The following is a 20,534-nucleotide window of genomic DNA, read 5'->3' as shown; positions in this document are numbered from 1 at the left end:
TGGGTCTAGTATTGATAGTATTGATGGATTTCTTAGCAAAGGGTACCATGATCACTGAAGCATACTATGCTTCACTGCTGCAGAAATTGCGAGAGGCCATCAAAAACGATGAAATGTGGTATGCTCACCAAAGGTGTCTGCCTTCTGCAAGACAATGCACCAGTTCACAACTCACATGTTGCCCAAATGGAAGCATGCTCCTGTGGCTTTGAAATTCTACAGCATCCCCCTTTATTCACTGGACCTAGCACCATCGGACTTCCACCTGTTCAGAACAATGAAATTATTTTTGAAGGGTAAAAATTTTCCAGATGATGAGACTCTGTATTCCGAAGTTACAACTTGGCTTTCGGAGCAACCTGTTAACTTCTACAAGCGAGGTGTTTACAGTAGCTTAAAGAGATGGGAAAAGTGTGTGTCCCTAGGTAGCACCTATGTCGAGAATGACTAATAACTGTGCAAAGTTTCATTGCTCTCAGTTCACAGGAAGTGGGTCAGGGAAATCTTTAACCCCTTCCCGACCTGTGACGCCACGTAGGCGTCATGAAAGTCGGTGCCAATCCAACCTGTGAAGCCTATGTGGCGTCATGGAGGGATCGCGTCCCTGCACATCGGGTGAAAGGGTTAACTCCAATTTCACCCGATCTGCAGGGACAGGGGGAGTGGTACTTTAGCCCAGGGGGGTGGCTTTGCCCCCAAGTGGCTACGATCGCTCTGATTGGCTGGTGAAAGTGCAACAGCCAATCAGAGCACTTTGTAATATTTCACCTATGAAAAGTGGTGAAATATTACAATCCAGCCATGGCCGATGCTGCAATATCATCGGCCATGGCTGGAAACCCTGATATGCTCCCCCCACCGCCACCGATATCCTCCCCAGTCCTCATTCCTGTGCTCCGTTCCCCTCCGTCCGCCTGTATGCTCCCCCGTCCTGCTGTCCGCTCCCCCGTGCTCCGATCCCATGCCCCGTGCTCCGATCACCCCCCCCTCATACTTACCTCCCGGTGTCCGTCCGTCTGTTCCATGGGCGCCGCCATCTTCCAAAATGGCGGACGCATTCGCAGTGCGCCCGCCGAATCTGCCGGCCGGCAGATTCATTCCATGTACATTTTGATCACTGTGATAAAACCCTATCACAGTGATCAAAATAAAAAAAAATAGTAAATGAAGGGGACAATAATAAAATAAAGAAAATATATTTACTTTTATTTTTCCACTAGGGTTAGGGTTAGAACTAGGGTTAGAACTAGGGTTAGGGTTAGGGTTAGGATTAGGGTAAGGCTATGTGCACACGTATTCTGGTCCTCTGCAGATTTTTCCGCAGTGGATTTGATAAATCCGCAGTGCAAAACCGCTGCGGATTTATCACGGTTTTTCTGCGGATGTCACTGCGCTTTTACAACTGCGGTTTTCTATAGGAGCAGCTGTAAAACCGCTGCGGAATCCGCAGAAAGATGTGACATGCTGCGGAATGTATACCGCTGTGTTTCTGTGCATTTTTTTCCGCAGCATGTGCACAGCGTTTTTTGTTTCCCATAGGTTTACATTGAACTGTAAACTCATGGGAAACTGCTGCGGACCCGCAGCTGCGGAAACGCTGCAGATGCGCAGCGTTTTCCGCAGCATGTGCACATACCCTTAGAATTAGGCTATGTGCACACGGTGCGGATTTGGCTGCGGATCCGCAGCGGATTGGCCGCTGCAGATTCTTAGCAGTTTTCCATCAGGTTTACAGTACCATGTAAACCTATGGAAAACCAAATTCGCTGTGCCCATGGTGCGGAAAATACTGTGCGGAAACGCTGCGTTGTATTTTCCGCAGCATGTAAATTCTTTGTGCGGATTCCGCAGCATTTTCCACCTGTTCCTCAATAGGAATCCGCAGGTGAAATCCACAAAAAAATCACTGGAAATCTGCAGGTAAAACGCAGTGCCTTTTACCTGCGGATTTTTCAAAAATGCTGCGGAAAAATCTCACACGAATCCGAAACGTGGGCACATAGCCTTAGGGTTAGGGTTGGAATTAGAGTTAAGAGTTGGATTTAGGGCTAGGGTTAAGATTAGGCTTGTGGCTAGGGTTATGGTTAGGAGTGTGTTGGGGTTAGGGTTGCGGTTAGGGGTGTTTTGGGGTTAGGGTTGTGGTTAGGGTTGGGATTAGGGGTGTGTTGGGGTTAGGGTTGTGGTTAGGGGTATGGCTAGAGTTGGGATTAGGGTTAGGGGTGTGTTTTGGTTGGTGTGGGAGTTAGAATTGAGTGGTGTCCACTGTTTAGGCACATCAGGGGTCTCCAAACGCAACATGTAGCCACCATTGATTCCAGTCATTCTTGCTATCAAAACGTCAAATGGTGCTCCCTCCCTTCCGAGCCCAAACAGTGGTTTACCCCCACATATGGGGTACTGTTATGGTTCTCAATGGCAAGAGAACATAGCCCAGAAAACATACGAACTAGCTCTTGGAAGGATGGAAACTAAACTGACCATGAACTAAACCTGCCGCACAACTAACAGTAGCCGGGTAGCGTAGCCTGCGTTTTATCCCTAGACGCCCAGCGCCGGCCGGAGGACTAACTAATCCTGGCAGAGGAAAATATAGTCCTGGCTCACCTCTAGAGAAATTTCCCCGAAAGGCAGACAGAGGCCCCCACAAATATTGGCGGTGATTTTAGATGAAATGACAAACGTAGTATGAAAATAGGTTTAGCAAAATTGAGGTCCGCTTACTAGATAGCAGGAAGACAGAAAGGGCACTTTCATGGTCAGCTGAAAACCCTATCAAAATACCATCCTGAAATTACTTTAAGACTCTAGTATTAACTCATAACATCAGAGTGGCAATTTCAGATCACAAGAGCTTTCCAGACACAGAAACGAAACTACAGCTGTGAACTGGAACAAAATGCAAAAACAAACAAGGACTAAGTCCAACTTAGCTGGAAGTTGTCTAGCAGCAGGAACATGCACAGAAAGGCTTCTGATTACAATGTTGACCGGCATGGAAGTGACAGAGGAGCAAGGCTAAATAGCGACTCCCACATCCTGATGGAAACAGGTGAACAGAGAGGATGATGCACACCAGTTCAATTCCACCAGTGGCCACCGGGGGAGCCCAAAATCCAATTTCACAACAGTACCCCCCCCCTCAAGGAGGGGGCACCGAACCCTCACCAGAACCACCAGGGCGATCAGGATGAGCCCTATGAAAGGCACGGACCAAATCGGAGGCATGAACATCAGAGGCAGTCACCCAAGAATTATCCTCCTGACCGTATCCCTTCCATTTGACCAGATACTGGAGTTTCCGTCTGGAAACACGGGAGTCCAAGATTTTTTCCACAACGTACTCCAACTCGCCCTCAACCAACACCGGAGCAGGAGGCTCAACGGAAGGCACAACCGGTACCTCATACCTGCGCAATAATGACCGATGAAAAACATTATGAATAGAAAAAGATGCAGGGAGGTCCAAACGGAAGGACACAGGGTTAAGAATCTCCAATATCTTGTACGGGCCGATGAACCGAGGCTTAAACTTGGGAGAAGAAACCCTCATAGGGACAAAACGAGAAGACAACCACACCAAGTCCCCAACACAAAGCCGAGGACCAACCCGACGCCGGCGGTTGGCAAAAAGCTGAGTCTTCTCCTGGGACAACTTCAAATTGTCCACTACCTGCCCCCAAATCTGATGCAACCTCTCCACCACAGCATCCACTCCAGGACAATCCGAAGATTCCACCTGACCAGAAGAAAATCGAGGATGAAACCCCGAATTACAGAAAAAGGGAGACACCAAGGTGGCAGAACTGGCCCGATTATTGAGGGCAAACTCCGCTAAAGGCAAAAAAGCAACCCAATCATCCTGATCTGCAGACACAAAACACCTCAAATATGTCTCCAAGGTCTGATTCGTCCGCTCGGTCTGGCCATTAGTCTGAGGATGGAAAGCAGACGAGAAAGACAAATATATGCCCATCCTAGCACAGAATGCTCGCCAAAATCTAGACACGAACTGGGTACCTCTGTCAGAAACGATATTCTCCGGAATACCATGCAAACGGACCACATTTTGAAAAAACAGAGGAACCAACTCGGAAGAAGAAGGCAACTTAGGCAGGGGAACCAAATGGACCATCTTAGAGAAACGATCACACACCACCCAGATGACAGACATCTTCTGAGAAACAGGAAGATCCGAAATAAAATCCATCGAGATGTGCGTCCAGGGCCTCTTCGGGATAGGCAAGGGCAACAACAATCCACTAGCCCGAGAACAACAAGGCTTGGCCCGAGCACAAACGTCACAAGACTGCACGAAGCCTCGCACATCTCGAGACAGGGAAGGCCACCAGAAGGACCTTGCCACCAAATCCCTGGTACCAAAGATTCCAGGATGACCTGCCAACGCAGAAGAATGAACCTCAGAAATGACTTTACTGGTCCAATCATCAGGAACAAACAGTCTACCAGGTGGGCAACGATCAGGTCTATCCGCCTGAAACTCCTGCAAGGCCCGCCGCAGGTCTGGAGAAACGGCAGACAATATCACTCCATCCTTAAGGATACCTGTAGGTTCAGAATTACCAGGGGAGTCAGGCTCAAAACTCCTAGAAAGGGCATCCGCCTTAACATTCTTAGAACCCGGCAGGTAGGACACCACAAAATTAAACCGAGAGAAAAACAACGACCAGCGCGCCTGTCTAGGATTCAGGCGTCTGGCGGACTCAAGATAAATTAGATTTTTGTGGTCAGTCAATACCACCACCTGATGTCTAGCCCCCTCAAGCCAATGACGCCACTCCTCAAAAGCCCACTTCATGGCCAAAAGCTCCCGATTCCCAACATCATAATTCCGCTCGGCGGGCGAAAATTTACGCGAGAAAAAAGCACAAGGTCTCATCACGGAGCAATCGGAACTTCTCTGCGACAAAACCGCCCCAGCTCCGATTTCAGAAGCGTCGACCTCAACCTGAAAAGGAAGAGCAACATCAGGCTGACGCAACACAGGGGCGGAAGAAAAGCGGCGCTTAAGCTCCCGAAAGGCCTCCACAGCAGCAGGGGACCAATCAGCAACATCAGCACCCTTCTTAGTCAAATCAGTCAATGGTTTAACAACATCAGAAAAACCAGCAATAAATCGACGATAAAAGTTAGCAAAGCCCAAAAATTTCTGAAGACTCTTAAGAGAAGAGGGTTGCGTCCAATCACAAATAGCCTGAACCTTGACAGGATCCATCTCGATGGAAGAGGGGGAAAAAATATATCCCAAAAAGGAAATCTTTTGAACCCCAAAAACGCACTTAGAACCCTTCACACACAAGGAATTAGACCGCAAAACCTGAAAAACCCTCCTGACCTGCTGGACATGAGAGTCCCAGTCATCCGAAAAAATCAAAATATCATCCAGATACACAATCATAAATTTATCCAAATAATCACGGAAAATGTCATGCATAAAGGACTGAAAGACTGAAGGGGCATTTGAAAGACCAAAAGGCATCACCAAATACTCAAAGTGGCCCTCGGGCGTATTAAATGCGGTTTTCCACTCATCCCCCTGCTTAATTCGCACCAAATTATACGCCCCACGAAGATCTATCTTAGAGAACCACTTGGCCCCCTTTATGCGAGCAAACAAATCAGTCAGCAGTGGCAACGGATATTGATATTTAACCGTGATTTTATTCAAAAGCCGATAATCAATGCACGGCCTCAAAGAGCCATCTTTCTTAGCCACAAAGAAAAAACCGGCTCCTAAGGGAGATGACGAAGGACGAATATGTCCCTTTTCCAAGGACTCCTTTATATATTCTCGCATAGCAGCATGTTCAGGCACAGACAGATTAAATAAACGACCCTTAGGGTATTTACTACCCGGAATCAAATCTATGGCACAATCGAACTCCCGGTGCGGAGGTAATGAACCAAGCTTAGGTTCTTCAAAAACGTCACGATATTCAGTCAAGAATTCAGGAATCTCAGAGGGAATAGATGATGAAATGGAAACCACAGGTACGTCCCCATGCGTCCCCTTACATCCCCAGCTTAACACAGACATAGCTTTCCAGTCAAGGACTGGGTTATGAGATTGCAGCCATGGCAATCCAAGCACCAACACATCATGTAGGTTATACAGCACAAGAAAGCGAATAATCTCCTGGTGATCCGGATTAATCCGCATAGTTACTTGTGTCCAGTATTGTGGTTTATTGCTAGCCAATGGGGTGGAGTCAATCCCCTTCAGGGGTATAGGAGTTTCAAGAGGCTCCAAATCATACCCACAGCGTTTGGCAAAGGACCAATCCATAAGACTCAAAGCGGCGCCAGAGTCGACATAGGCATCCGCGGGAATAGATGATAAAGAACAAATCAGGGTCACAGATAGAATAAACTTAGACTGTAAAGTGCCAATTGAAACAGACTTATCAAGCTTCTTAGTACGCTTAGAGCATGCTGATATAACATGAGTTGAATCACCGCAATAGAAGCACAACCCATTTTTTCGTCTAAAATTCTGCCGTTCACTTCTGGACAGAATTCTATCACATTGCATATTCTCTGGCGTCTTCTCAGTAGACACCGCCAAATGGTGCACAGGTTTGCGCTCCCGCAGACGCCTATCGATCTGGATAGCCATTGTCATGGACTCATTCAGACCCGCAGGCACAGGGAACCCCACCATAACATCCTTAATGGCATCAGAGAGACCCTCTCTGAAATTCGCCGCCAGGGCGCACTCATTCCACTGAGTAAGCACAGCCCATTTACGGAATTTCTGGCAGTATATTTCAGCTTCGTCTTGCCCCTGAGATAGGGACATCAAGGCCTTTTCCGCCTGAAGTTCTAACTGAGGTTCCTCATAAAGCAACCCCAAGGCCAGAAAAAATGCATCCACATTGAGCAACGCAGGATCCCCTGGAGCCAATGCAAAAGCCCAATCCTGAGGGTCGCCCCGGAGCAAAGAAATCACAATCCTGACCTGCTGAGCAGGATCTCCAGCAGAGCGAGATTTCAGGGACAAAAACAACTTGCAATTATTTTTGAAATTTTGAAAGCAAGATCTATTCCCCGAGAAAAATTCAGGCAAAGGAATTCTAGGTTCAGATATAGGAACATGAACAACAAAATCTTGTAAGTTTTGAACTTTCGTGGTGAGATTATTCAAACCTGCAGCTAAACTCTGAATATCCATTTTAAACAGGTGAACACAGAGCCATTCCAGGATTAGAAGGAGAGAGAGAGAGAGAGGCTGCAATATAGGCAGACTTGCAAGAGATTCAATTACAAGCACACTCAGAACTGAGAAAAAAAAAAAAAAAAAATCTTCAGCAGACTTCTCTTTTCTCTCCTTTCTCTGTCAATTAATTTAACCCTTTTTGGGCCGGTCAAACTGTTATGGTTCTCAATGGCAAGAGAACATAGCCCAGCAAACATACGAACTAGCTCTTGGAAGGATGGAAACTAAACTGACCATGAACTAAACCTGCCGCACAACTAACAGTAGCCGGGTAGCGTAGCCTGCGTTTTATCCCTAGACGCCCAGCGCCGGCCGGAGGACTAACTAATCCTGGCAGAGGAAAATATAGTCCTGGCTCACCTCTAGAGAAATTTCCCCGAAAGGCAGACAGAGGCCCCCACAAATATTGGCGGTGATTTTAGATGAAATGACAAACGTAGTATGAAAATAGGTTTAGCAAAATATGAGGTATTGGCGTACTCAGAATAAATTGCCCAACACATTTTAGGATCCATTTTATCCTTTTGACCATGTGGAAATGAACAAATTGAGGGTAAAATAATTTTTTTGTGAAAAAAAGTACTTTTTCATTTTTACGGATCAATTTGTGAAGCACCTGGGGGTTCAAAGTGCTCACTATGCATCTAGATAAGTTCCTTGGGGGGTCTAGTTTCCAAAATGGGGTCACTTGTGGGGGAGCTCCAATGTTTAGGCACACAGGGGCTCTTCAAACGCGACATGGTGTCCGCTAAAGATTGGAGCCAATTTTTCATTGAAAAAGTCAAATGGCGCTCCTTCCCTTCCGAGCCCTGTCGTGTGCCCAAACAGTGGTTCCCCCCCACATATGGGGTATCGGCGTACTCAGGACAAATTGTACAATAACTTTTGGGGTCCAGTTTCTCTTTTTACCCTTGGGAAAATAAAAAAATTGTTGCTAAAATTTCATTTTTGTGACTAAAAAGTTAAATTTTTATTTTTTCCTTCCATGTTGCTTCTGCTGCTGTGAAGCACTTGAAGAGCTAATAAACTTCTTGAATGTGGTTTTGAGCACCTTGAGGGGTGCAGTTTTTAGAATGGTGTCACTTTTGGGTATTCTCAGCCATATAGACCCCTCAAACTGACTTCAAATGTGAGGTGGTCGCTAAAAAAAATGGTTTTGTAAATTTAGTTGTAAAAATGAGAAATCGCTGGTCAAATTTTAACCCTTATAACTTCCTGGCAAAAAAAAAAATTTGTTTCAAAAATTGAGCTGATTTAAAGTAGACATGTGGGTAATATTATTTATTAACTATTTTGTGTCACATAACGCTCTCGTTTAACAGAATAAAAATAAAAAATTTGAAAATTGCTAAATTTTCAAAATTTTTGCCAAATTTCCATTTTTTTCACAAATAAACGCAAAAAATATCGACCTAAATTTACAACCAACGTGAAGCCCAAAATGTCACGAAAAAACAATCTCAGAACCGCTAGGATCCGTTGAAACGTTCCTGAGTTATTACCTCATGAAGGGACACTGGTCAGAATTGCAAAAAACGGCAAGGTCATTAAGGTCAAAATAGGCTGGGTCATGAAGGGGTTAATGAACGTCCCTTGTAGCTACGCCATTTACAACATAAAGAACATTATTTTCTCATATACAGTACAGAGCAGAAGTTTGGACACACTTTCTCATTTAAAGATTTTTCTGCAATTTCATGACTATGAAAATTGTAAATTCACACTGAAGGCATCAAAACTATGAATTAACACATGTGGAATTATATACTTAACAAAAAAGTGTGAAACAACTGAAAATATGTCTTATATTCCAGGTTATTCAAAGTAGTCACCTTTTGCTTTGATAACTGCTTTGCACACTCTTAGCATTCTCTTGATGAAATTCAAGAGGTAGTCCCCGGAAATGGTTTCCACTTCACAGGTGTGCTGTCAGGTTTAATAAGTGGGATTTCTTGCCTTATAAATGGGGTTGGGACCATCAGTTGTGTTGAGCAGAAGTCTGGTGGATACACAGCTGATAGTCCTACTGAATAGACTGTTGGAATTTGTATTATGGCAAAAAAAAGCAGTTAAGTAAAGAAAAACAAGTGGCCATCATTACTTTAAGAAATGAAGGTCAGTCAGTCCGAAAAATTGGGAAAACTTTGAAAGTGACCCCAAGCGCAGTGGCAAAAACCATCAAGCGCTACAAAGAAACTGGCTCACATGAGGACCGCCCCAGGAAAGGAAGACCAAAAGTCAACTCTGCTTCTGAAGATAAGTTTATCCGAGTCACCAGCCTCAGAAATCGCAGGTTAACAGCAGCTCAGATTAGAGACCAGGTCAATGCCTCACAGAGTTCTAGCACAGACACATCTCTACAACAATTGTTAAAGAGGAGACTTTGTGCAGCAGGCCTTCATGGTAAAATAGCTGCTAGGAAACCACTGCTAAAGACAGGCAGCAAGCAGAAGAGACTTGTTTGGGCTAAAGAACACAAGGAATGGACATTAGACAAGTGGAAGTCTGTGCTTTGGTCTGATGAGTCCAAATTTGAGATCTTTGGTTCCAACCACTGTGTCTTTGTGCGACGCAGAAAAGGTGAACGGATGGACTCTACATGCCTGGTTCCCAATGTGAAGCATAGAGGAGGAGGTGTGATGGTGTGGGGGTGCTTTGCTGGTGACACTATTGGGGATTTATTAAAAATTGAGGGCATACTGAACCAGCATGGCTTCCACAGCATCATGCAGCGACATGCTATTCCATCCGGTTTGCGTTTAGGTGGAGCATCAGTTATTTTTCAACAGGACAATGACCCCAAACACACCTCCAGGCTGTGTAAGGGCTATTTGACCAAGAATGAGAGTGATGGGGTGCTACGCCAGATGACCTGGCCTCCACGGTCACCAGACCTGAACCCAATCAAGATGGTTTGGGGTGAGCTGGACCGCAGAGTGAAGACAAAAGGGCCAACAAGTGCTAAGCATCTCTGGGAACACCTTCAAGATTGTTGGAAGACCAATTCCGGTGACTACCTCTCGAAGCTCATCAAGAGAATGCCAAGAGTGTGCAAAGCAGTCATCAAAGCAAAAGGTGTCTACTTTGAAGAACCTAGAATATAAGACATTTTCAGTTGTTTCACACTTTTTTGCTAAGTATATAATTCAACATGTGTTAATTCATAGTTTTGATGCCTTCAGTGTGAATGTACAATTTTCATAATCATGCAAATACAGAAAAATCTTTAAATGAGAAGGTGTGTCCAAACTTTTGCTCTGCACTGTAGATGAGTATGATTGATAAGAAAATGTAAACTTGTAAGGTTACCATACATATTAGACTAAACTGGGCTCAACCTGTCGATATCTGAGGGACCAGCCAAAAGTCTGATGTGTATAGGGCCTCCCTATTGTCCACAAGCAGAAAATATTGTGGAAAAAAGCATCCAGCCTGTCGAATTTCAACAGCCAATCTTTTTATTCTCAGGAGAAATGAAGCTACCACCAGATGATATGGCCACTGGCTTTTTCAAAGAGAACACTGAAGTGCTTGGCTGAGAAATTGGTGTCCGCTGAACAAGTATTCAGCCAACAGCCATCTAATGTGCATGGAGGCATTTGTACAATTTTTTTTACCAATACAATTGTAATCTAACTTTATACTTGATGCCAACAAAAGTTTAAACTTATTCCATTCCAATTAGCCACAATATAATTGAATTTCTATAATTCAATGTAACTTTGCATTCCTTCATGTTGCATTTTACTTTGTAATGGAAAATTGCACAACAATGATTTAAAACAAACTCAAGAGTAAGAAAACTAAGAATATTACTTCTAATTTAAGAATCGTATTAACAATTGGCAACGTTGACTTTTCAAAATAATTACAAAGGAAAAATTAGCGAAAAGTCTGTCTACATTAGTATATACTCTTACTTAATCGGTCATACATACATGTTACCTATTGAAGAGTTTAACATGTAGAACGCATGTCCTTCATTTGCAGAGCATTAGCTTGTACTAAGTATGTATGCCGCAGTGTGTCACTCTAGGGTGCCAGAGCGAGCACGGTAGTAGACATTGTGCATTCACCATTATGCTGCAGCCGGTGATAGATTCTATCACAGATACCATTAGTACGTGACATTGTATATTACTTACAAAGGATATCTCTTTTCCTATATTGTAGAGCTGGCAGCAGGTTGCAAGCCAGACAGAATGAGTTACTGGCTCTTTAGAAGCCACTTATTGCAACCGACAATAGCTTTAGGGCAATCTATGTAAAGCAAAGGCACACTTTTATGTCCACACACTCTACACCCTGAATCTTGATGTCTGCAGTTTAATCATTGTGTGATGTTTGGGAGATTGGAATAGCATCGAGGAGCTAGGAGGAGACATGGCTGGACTTGAAAACGTGAGAAAGCAGGGAAATTGTGTGTACAGGATTTTAACCTAAATAAAATACCATAATCGTTTGGATATTAACACATTACTAAACTTGAAGTCATGAGGTTTATTTTTAATACTTTGCTGCTCTTTGACATATATACAGTACATGCACACATCAAAATTAGGAACACATTTCCACCTATGTCATAAATATACTGTAAGTGCCAGGAAGACATGGAGTTTGTGCCTGCATATCTGTGACTATGGTACAAATTCCTGAACTGGAGTTCAACACGTTCTTCTCTGTCCATCCCTTGCACACATTCTGTACATCAGCTTTTTGGAAACGGTGACAGATCTCTCCAATATTTGGTAAGGCATAGCTGTTGGGGCAGTATTGATGAAAGCAAAAACATGTACAGATCAGCCAAAGCATTAAAGCTTGAGATTTTATAGGACCTTCTAAAGCCACTAAAGATCTAACCCATCACAACGTGGATTCCACTAGACCTCTGAAGGTTCCTTGTGATATCTGCACTAATGCATTAGAATGAGCAGAAAACATGCAGTTTATTGGACAGCCATCATGCAGAACACCACATATCGATTGGCACAGAGGCGTTTTTCAAGTGCACATGACAACACCTCTATACAGGCTGATATGTGGATTTTGTATGATGGACCTCCAATACACAGGAAGGAAATTCCATATATTTTGGTAGTTGCATCAAGCTATATAGGTTTGTTTAGTCCCGCCACTGAAGTCTATACCTTTTTACTAAAAGATTAGCAGCAGATTTTAAATCTTCTCTGTAAGGAAGGACCTCCACGAATCAGACTTGTTTTTCTAGCACGTCCAACAGATATTCGAGGACATCGACATATTGGAAAGTTCAAGGTCAAGTTAACATACTGAAGAATTTCTTAACAATTTTAGGAGTGTAGAAGTGAGCATTATTTTGACTATCATTTGCAGAAAGACCTTGCAGATATTACAGAATACTGTTGTCTGCAACAAAATTTAGGTAAGTGGCAGGTTATTACACACAAATTCAATGGCAAGAGGTTTCCTGGGAAAACATTTATGAGAATATCACATGGTCTCAGCTGATGTGCCTTCTCTTAAATTTTGAATCCGTCAGCAGGACTTTGCTATGTATTCTGAACACAGTAGGAAATAGAGGCTAAAACACAAAATTTAGGGATGTGTCACCTGTCAAAGTTTGTGCTGTAGTTTATTAACTGAAGGATTTATCACTAAGAGATAAATATTGTTAAGACTACACTAGTCCAGCAATTCCCCTCCTGTGCTAAGCACCTTACAGTCCATGGACATTGTACATACAGAGCCTGGTGTGGGCAGGGTTAGCTTTCTCAGCTCTGCTGCATTGCTAAATCCAAAAGCTCTGATTGTGTGAGAACGGCTGCCCCAGTAATCAACTGATATATGGTTGGATTCAGCCTCTCTTTGCCTACATCAGGCTGCTTTCTGATGAGGTAGTAAAAACCTGCTGACAAATTTCCCCTTAATGCATCCTCTCTCTCCCCAGGTAAGTGGCCATCTAAACGATGCACTAAAGTCTTCATTAAGCAGATTAAGCCGAGGGCAGAAATCAGCATAGGTCTTATATTCGGCCTGTGACTTCACACCAAGCAGCAATGCACTGTCTATTCTCACAGCGTTCTTTATTATCAGGGGCTTTGTGCAATGACTAACCTTTATTCCAGTTATGCCTGTCCTTCACCTTTTTATTCTGCTGGCTAGATACTAATCTAGCCAATGCAAAAAAAAGTCAAGCATGGATAAAAGGGCAGTCTTTGCATAAATCACCACAAAGATCTATATAATTTGTCCTCTGGCGTTAAAGAGGAGGTGACACACTACTGAACATACTGTGGATGTATAAAGCCCAACTGTAACCACGTTACTGTTGTTTTTTTGTTTTTTGTTTTTCAAACAGATCTCAATATTCCAAATATTATGTAAAGCGTACGTGCAGGGTACATGAAGGGAGTGGGTGTAGAGCTTGTCAACTGTGAAGTGCAGCTTTAGCCTGTAGCTGAAGAGCACTGAGTGATACCAGAATAGGGGGTGCATTTCACAATTGGTGTTCACAAAAAAAAAACAGATGCCACATTCTGGTTCACAGGAGTAAGCATGAATATTACATCCAAAAGTTAGTAAAGTTGCTTCATTTTTCTATGCACTGGATAAAAAAAATAAGGAAAAAAAAAGGGACATTTTTTTTTTTTTTTTTTTTTTTTACAGGGAGTCTGTCACCACCAAATTGCCAATTAACTGCATAAACATTCATATAGAGGACATAGCCCATAAAAGAATTATACCAGGCATATTCAAATTAACTCAATATTTGCTGAAAAATCTACTTTTATTTGATATATTAATGATGGTGCTTCAGTGCACCATTGGTGTGGCCTCTGCCTTGAAGCACTACTACTTGGCGTGGCCTCTGCATTGAAGCACTACTATTTGGCGTGGCCTCTGCCTTGGAGCAGAACTACTTGGCGTGGCCTCTGCCTTGATGCACTACTACTTGGTGTGGCCTCTGCCTTGAAGCACTACTACTTGGCGTGGCTTCTGCCTTGAAGCACTACTACTTGGCGTGGCCTCTGCCTTGGAGCAGTACTACTTGGCGTGGCCTCTGCCTTGAAGCACTACTACTTGGCGTGGCCTCTGCCTTGATGCACTACTACTTGGTGTGGCCTCTGCCTTGAAGCACTACTACTTGGCGTGGCCTCTGCCTTGAAGCACTACTACTTGGCGTGGCCTCTGCCTTGATGCACTACTACTTGGTGTGGCCTCTGCCTTGAAGCACTACTACTTGGCGTGGCCTCTGCCTTGAAGCACTACTACTTGGTGTGGCCTCTGCCTTGAAGCACTACTACTTGGCATGGCCTCTGCCTTGATGCACTACTACTTGGTGTGGCCTCTGCCTTGAAGCACTACTACTTGGCGTGGCCTCTGCCTTGAAGCACTACTACTTGGTGTGGCCTCTGCCTTGAAGCACTACTACTTGGCGTGGCCTCTGCCTTGAAGCACTACTACTTGGCGTGGCCTCTGCCTTGGAGCAGTACTACTTGGTGTGGCCTCTGCCTTGAAGCACTACTACTTGGCGTGGCCTCTGCATTGAAGCACTACTACTTGGCGTGGCCTCTGCATTGAAGCACTACTATTTGGCGTGGCCTCTGCCTTGATGCACTATTACACCCTACTATTTGCATTTTAAAGTTAGTCTCTTATATTACTTGACAGCGCTCTGTAAGGAAGAGCAAGCGCTGTAAATCAATTTGCATGTCTGAGTGTGTGCACGGACATCGGAGGAGCACCGTGGTGCACCCCAAATGCTTGTCTCTGGCCACCACCCAGCAGGATCAGTGAGGAGACAGCATGGGCACATCAGACCGCAGTGTCCTCATCACTGGAACTGCTCGGTCACACTTCTAGGAGCATTGAGCAGCAGAGAGATGCCTGGTGACAGATTCTGTGAGTGGCCGCACTGACTCTTCTGACTCCAGTGTCAGTTCGCAAGCACAAACCAGCAAACTGATAAGACAGTATTTGCTCTTACTAACAAAGTGCTGTAAACCACTATAAGAAACAGACGTTAAGGTACCGTCACACTAAGCGACGCTGCAGCGATACAGACAACGATGCCGATCGCTGCAGCGTCGCTGTTTGGTCGCTGGAGAGCATGTGAGGAGAAAGTAACGGACCACCAAGGTACAGGCCTCACCTAGGGTGCAATGAAGCAACCTCATTTGCAAAGCAAAAATAAAAGTAGATTTGTAAGCAAATATTAAGTTTCAACTGTATATTGCTGATCTGATTTTTATTTGGGCTTTGCCCCCTATATAAATGTTTATGCAGTTTAATTGGCATTTTAGGGGTGAGACTCCCTATAGGGTGTACTGGCAGCCTATAATCAGCCTTACAAAATACACATATGCTACTTTGCTGTGACATCAGGTGAATTTTCCCAAGGGATAGATACTCAAAAGTGTAACCTCAAATTACCTCAATCTGATGCTCCACAATTGACTGCCATCCTTACTAATGTCTGGAGACTGCAAACAATACCCCAGGGGCTTGGACCCCAGCCCTGTATTACACAGTGCACATTGCTTTTGTAAGTGAATGCATTTGTCATTTTAAAAGCCAGCAGTAATGATGAACTGTAGACAGATTTCCTCAATGGAGCAGGTTTTCCCATATGTATTTATTTCTCGGAGTCCCAGCAGTAGCTCAGATTCATGAAATAAATCAGATATAGAGAATGCACGAGGACATGGGGAATCAATTTACCTGAATGCCATCAAGTAACTTGCTCATGCACCAGTAACTGTCAGCTTCAATGTTCCGCAGCACCTCTTCGGGCAGACTGGAAACATCAACATTTTCCACTTCTTCTTCTTCAGCTAAAATTTATAGAGAAGAAAGTGTAGTAAGGCAGAGTGTGCAACTGAATAAAGCTAGGTCATGTACAACCATGTGCAAAAAAAACATGAAATCAGAGATATCTTTAACAACACTGGCAGCTGGAGGAAAGCGATGGCTGCCTATCAAACTGCTCTGATTAGTGAACACTGATGAACTGCTATGACAGATACAGGATACAGCTCAGAAATATTGACAGGATGAGCACAATTTGTGCTACACAATAAACATACGTGGAAAACCATTACAGCCCACGCTTAACAGAACGTAAAAACACCTTTACATTACAGTATGCAGTTGGGGAGAATATCTCAACCATGCTGCACGCCAAGGCATTGTGGATTTGTCACCACATTTTATAAAACAAATTATATACATTGTTAAAGAGGACCATTCACCAAATGTTTCACGCTGAACTGGACAGTGAGTGTGAGATATGTATTCACAAATCATCTGCTCTCCTCACTGCAGGGTGATGACATACGCTGGAGAACAGCAGACCTCAGTGTGGTTAACTGACAGCTTTCATCTCTCATCTCCAGCATTCAGTGAGTGCAGAGGGGCAGTACAGCAGAGTTGCTAACATTACATTTGGCAATGCTGATGTCTATTTGGTTCTGCTAATTTGAATCTGAGCTGAGAGGTACTAGAAGTGTTGGTAATGAGACTTAACTTCCCCCCACACTTACTGCTAGAGATGAAAGCTGAAAGCAGTCAGTAAATCACACTTGGGTCTGCTGTGCCGCAGCACATCATCACTCTACAGTGAGGCGAGAAGACATGTCAATACATGTCTGACACGGAGACTGTTCTAAGCTATTGTGGGGTATTGCTCCTCTTTCACCAGTTGCTTCCTGCTTTAAAAAAAAAAAAAAGTTTTATTCTGCTTTCTAGTACCTATTATGATGCGTGTCCAGTTCAACATGAAAAATTTAGAGAAAAGGTCTTCTTTAAATACATCTTGTAGACCCGATGAGACTTGTGTACTGTGTAATCCTTGTCAGAACGAATAGAATTAGAAACAATACATGCTCATTTCAACACTAGGGAACAATTTTTAAAAAAATTATACAGAAATTCTGATATGGATTTTCAAAACAAGTATATATATCATGGTCATCAGGTCTAAATGTCATGTAAATAATGTAAGCAATTTGTATTGTGAAAATTGGATTTAGATCTGCTTTAAGTATATTAGTATATACAACCAACAATGCAAAGCTTCATTTAAACAACTTTTGAAACTTATAGAATTATCATTATTACATTGTACACATAAACTGTATTTTATAGGGCATGCATGCATGTGTATATATACACTGCTCAAAAATAAAGGCAACACTTAAACAACACAATGTAACTCCAAGCCAAGACACTTCGGTGAAATCAACCTGTCCAGTTATGAAGCAACACTGATTGTGAATCAGTTTCTCCTGCTGCTGTGCAAATGGAATTGACAACAGGTAGAAATGATAAGCAAATAGCAAGCCAACCCCTATAAGGGAGTGGTTCTGCAGAGGGTGATCACAGACCATTTCACTGTTCTTAGCCTTTTTGGCTGTTTTGGTTACTTTTGCATTTTGTCATTGCTCTCATGCCTACTAAGTTGCTCAGGTAATGCAGCTCATCGAGGATGGCATATCAATGCGAGCTGTGGCAAGAAGAAAAGCGATGTCTGTCAGCACAGTGCCCAGAGCATAAAGCAATAACTAGGAGACAGGCCAGTCCACCAAGAGACGTGGAGGGGGCCGTAGGAGGGCAACAACCCAACAACAGGACCACTACTACCTCCTTTGTGGAAGGAGGGAAACTAAAACGAAAACTGTCAGAAACAGACTTCATGAGAGTGGTATGAGGGCCCGATGTCCACAAGTGGGTGTAGTGCTTACAGTTGTACACTCTGCAATGCAATAGGCATTTGCCGGAGAACCAAGATTGGCAGATTTTGACATGTGCATTTCACGGAATGGAGCAGGTTCATACTGGACACGTGACTGACGTGACAAAGTCTCGAGTCACCATGGAGAAAGTCATGCTGCTGGCAACATCCTCCAGCATGACCAGTTTGGCAGTGAGTTAATAATGGTGTGGGGAGGCATTTCTTTGGAAGGCTGCACAGCCATCCATGTGCTAGCCAGAGTTACCCTGACTGCCATTATGTACCGGCATGAGATCCTCAGACCCATTGTGAGACCATATGCAGGTGCAATGGGCCCTGGGTTCCTTCTGATGTATGAAAATGCTAGGCATCATGTGGCTTTAGTGTGTAAGCAGTTTCACTATGATGAAGGCATTGATGCTATGGACTGGCCTGCCTGTTCCCGAGACATTAATGCCATCGAGCACATCTGGGACGTCATGTCTCGTTCCAACCACCAAAGCCACGTTGCATCTCAGACTGTCCAGGAGTTGACTGATTCTTTAATACAGGTTTGGGAGGAGGTCCACCGCCTCATCAGGACCATGCAGTTGAAGTCGGATCAGTCTACAGGTCCTTCTCAAAAAATTAGTATATAGTGTTAAATTTCATTATTTACCATAATGTAATGATTACAATTAAACTTTCATATATTATAGATTCATTATCCACCAACTGAAATTTGTCAGGTCTTTTATTGTTTTAATACTGATGATTTTGGCCTACAACTCCTAATAACCCAAAAAACCTGTCTCAATAAATTAGCATATTTCACCCGTCCAATCAAATAAAAGTGTTTTTTAATAACAAACAAAAAAAACATCAAATAATAATGTTCAGTTATGCACTCAATACTTTGTCAGGAATCCTTTGGCAGAAATGACTGCTTCAATGCGGCGTGGCATGGAGGCAATCAGCCTGTGACACTGCTGAGATGTTATGGAGGCCCAGGATGCTTCAATAGCGGCCTTAAGCTCATCCAGAGTGTTGGGTCTTGCGTCTCTCAACTTTCTCTTCACAATATCCCACAGATTCTCTATGGGGTTCAGGTCAGGAGAGTTGGCAGGCCAATTGAGCACAGTAATACCATGGTCAGTAAACCATTTACCAGTGGTTTTGGCACTGTGAGCAGGTGCCAGGTCGTGCTGAAAAATGAAATCTTCATCTCCATAAAGCATTTCAGCCGATGGAAGCATGAAGTTCTCCAAAATCTCCTGATAGCTAGCTGCATTGACCCTGCCCTTGATGAAACACAGTGGACCAACACCAGCAGCTGACATGGCACCCCACATCATCACTGACTGTGGGTACTTGACACTGGACTTCAGGCATTTTGGCATTTCCTTCTCCCCAGTCTTCCTCCAGACTCTGGCACCTTGATTTCCGAATGACATGCAAAATTTGCTTTCATCAGAAAAAAGTACTTGGGACCACTTAGCAACAGTCCAGTGCTGCTTCTCTGTAGCCCAGGTCAGGCGCTTCTGCCGCTGTTTATGGTTCAAAAGTGGCTTTACCTGGGGAATGCGGCACCTGTAGCCCATTTCCTGCACACGCCTTTCCACACCAGACTCAGTCCACTGCTTCCTCAGGTTCCCCAAGGTCTGGAATCGGTCCTTCTCCACAATCTTCCTCAGGGTCCGGTCACCTCTTCTCGTTGTACAGCGTTTTCTGCCACATTGTTTCCTTCCAACAGACTTACCATTGAGGTGCCTTGATACAGCACTCTGGGAATAGCCTATTTGTTGAGAAATTTCTTTCTGGGTCTTACCCTCTTGCTTGAGGGTGTCAATGATGGCCTTCTTGACATCTGTCAGGTCGCTAGTCTTACCCATGATGGGGGTTTTGAGTAATGAACCAGGCAGGGAGTTTTTAAAAGCCTCAGGTATCTTTTGCATGTGTTTAGAGTTAATTAGTTGATTCAGAAGATTAGGGTAATAGGTCATTTAGAGAACCTTTTCTTGATATGCTAATTTATTGAGACAGGTTTTTTGGGTTATCAGGAGTTGTATGCCAAAATCATCAGTATTAAAACAATAAAAGACCTGACAAATTTCAGTTGGTGGATAATGAATCTATAATATATGAAAGTTTAATTGTAATCATTACATTATGGTAAATAATGAAATTTAACACTATATGCTAATTTTTTGAGAAGGACCTGTATAATTTGATTTTCCACTTTGATTTTGAGGATCGTTCAAAATCCAGACCTCCATGGTATATTAATTTGATTTATATCAAGGTCCCTGGTTTTCCCGCCACCTCAGCTTCTTCCTGTACTGAGCGGTCACATGGTACCGCTCATTACAGTAATGAATATGTGGCCCCACCTCCCATAGGGGTGGAGCCGCATATTCATTACTGTAATGATCGGTACCATGTCACCGCTCAATACAGGAAGAAGCTGCAGCGCCGGGGAACCAGGGACTGCACTGGGCCAGGAGCAGGTGAGTATAATGGGGAGCGCAGCGCTGTGCTATATTCACCTCTCCTCGTTCCAGCCGCCGCTCCGTCTTCAGCGTCTTCTGCCGTGACGCTCAGCTCCGGGGG

The 20,534-nt window shown here is 43.8% G+C and overlaps 1 protein-coding gene across 2 annotated transcripts in view; it reads right to left on the bottom strand.

The window, feature by feature from the left end:
* TBC1D22A (TBC1 domain family member 22A) overlaps positions 1-20,534 on the bottom strand; it is an 849,217-nt gene that overhangs the window by 513,825 nt on the left and 314,858 nt on the right. For both annotated transcript variants that reach the window (XM_077264859.1, XM_077264857.1), the window contains exon 9: positions 15,935-16,047. In XM_077264859.1, coding sequence (XP_077120974.1) covers positions 15,935-16,047 — 113 coding nt within the window. The remainder of the gene's footprint in view (positions 1-15,934; positions 16,048-20,534) is intronic.

This window comes from Ranitomeya variabilis, chromosome 5, assembly GCF_051348905.1.
Source record: "Ranitomeya variabilis isolate aRanVar5 chromosome 5, aRanVar5.hap1, whole genome shotgun sequence".
In the NCBI taxonomy this organism is placed as follows: Eukaryota; Metazoa; Chordata; class Amphibia; order Anura; family Dendrobatidae; genus Ranitomeya; species Ranitomeya variabilis.
The sequence above is the reverse complement of the archived record's forward strand: the minus strand, read 5'-3'. Positions and strand labels throughout refer to the sequence as shown.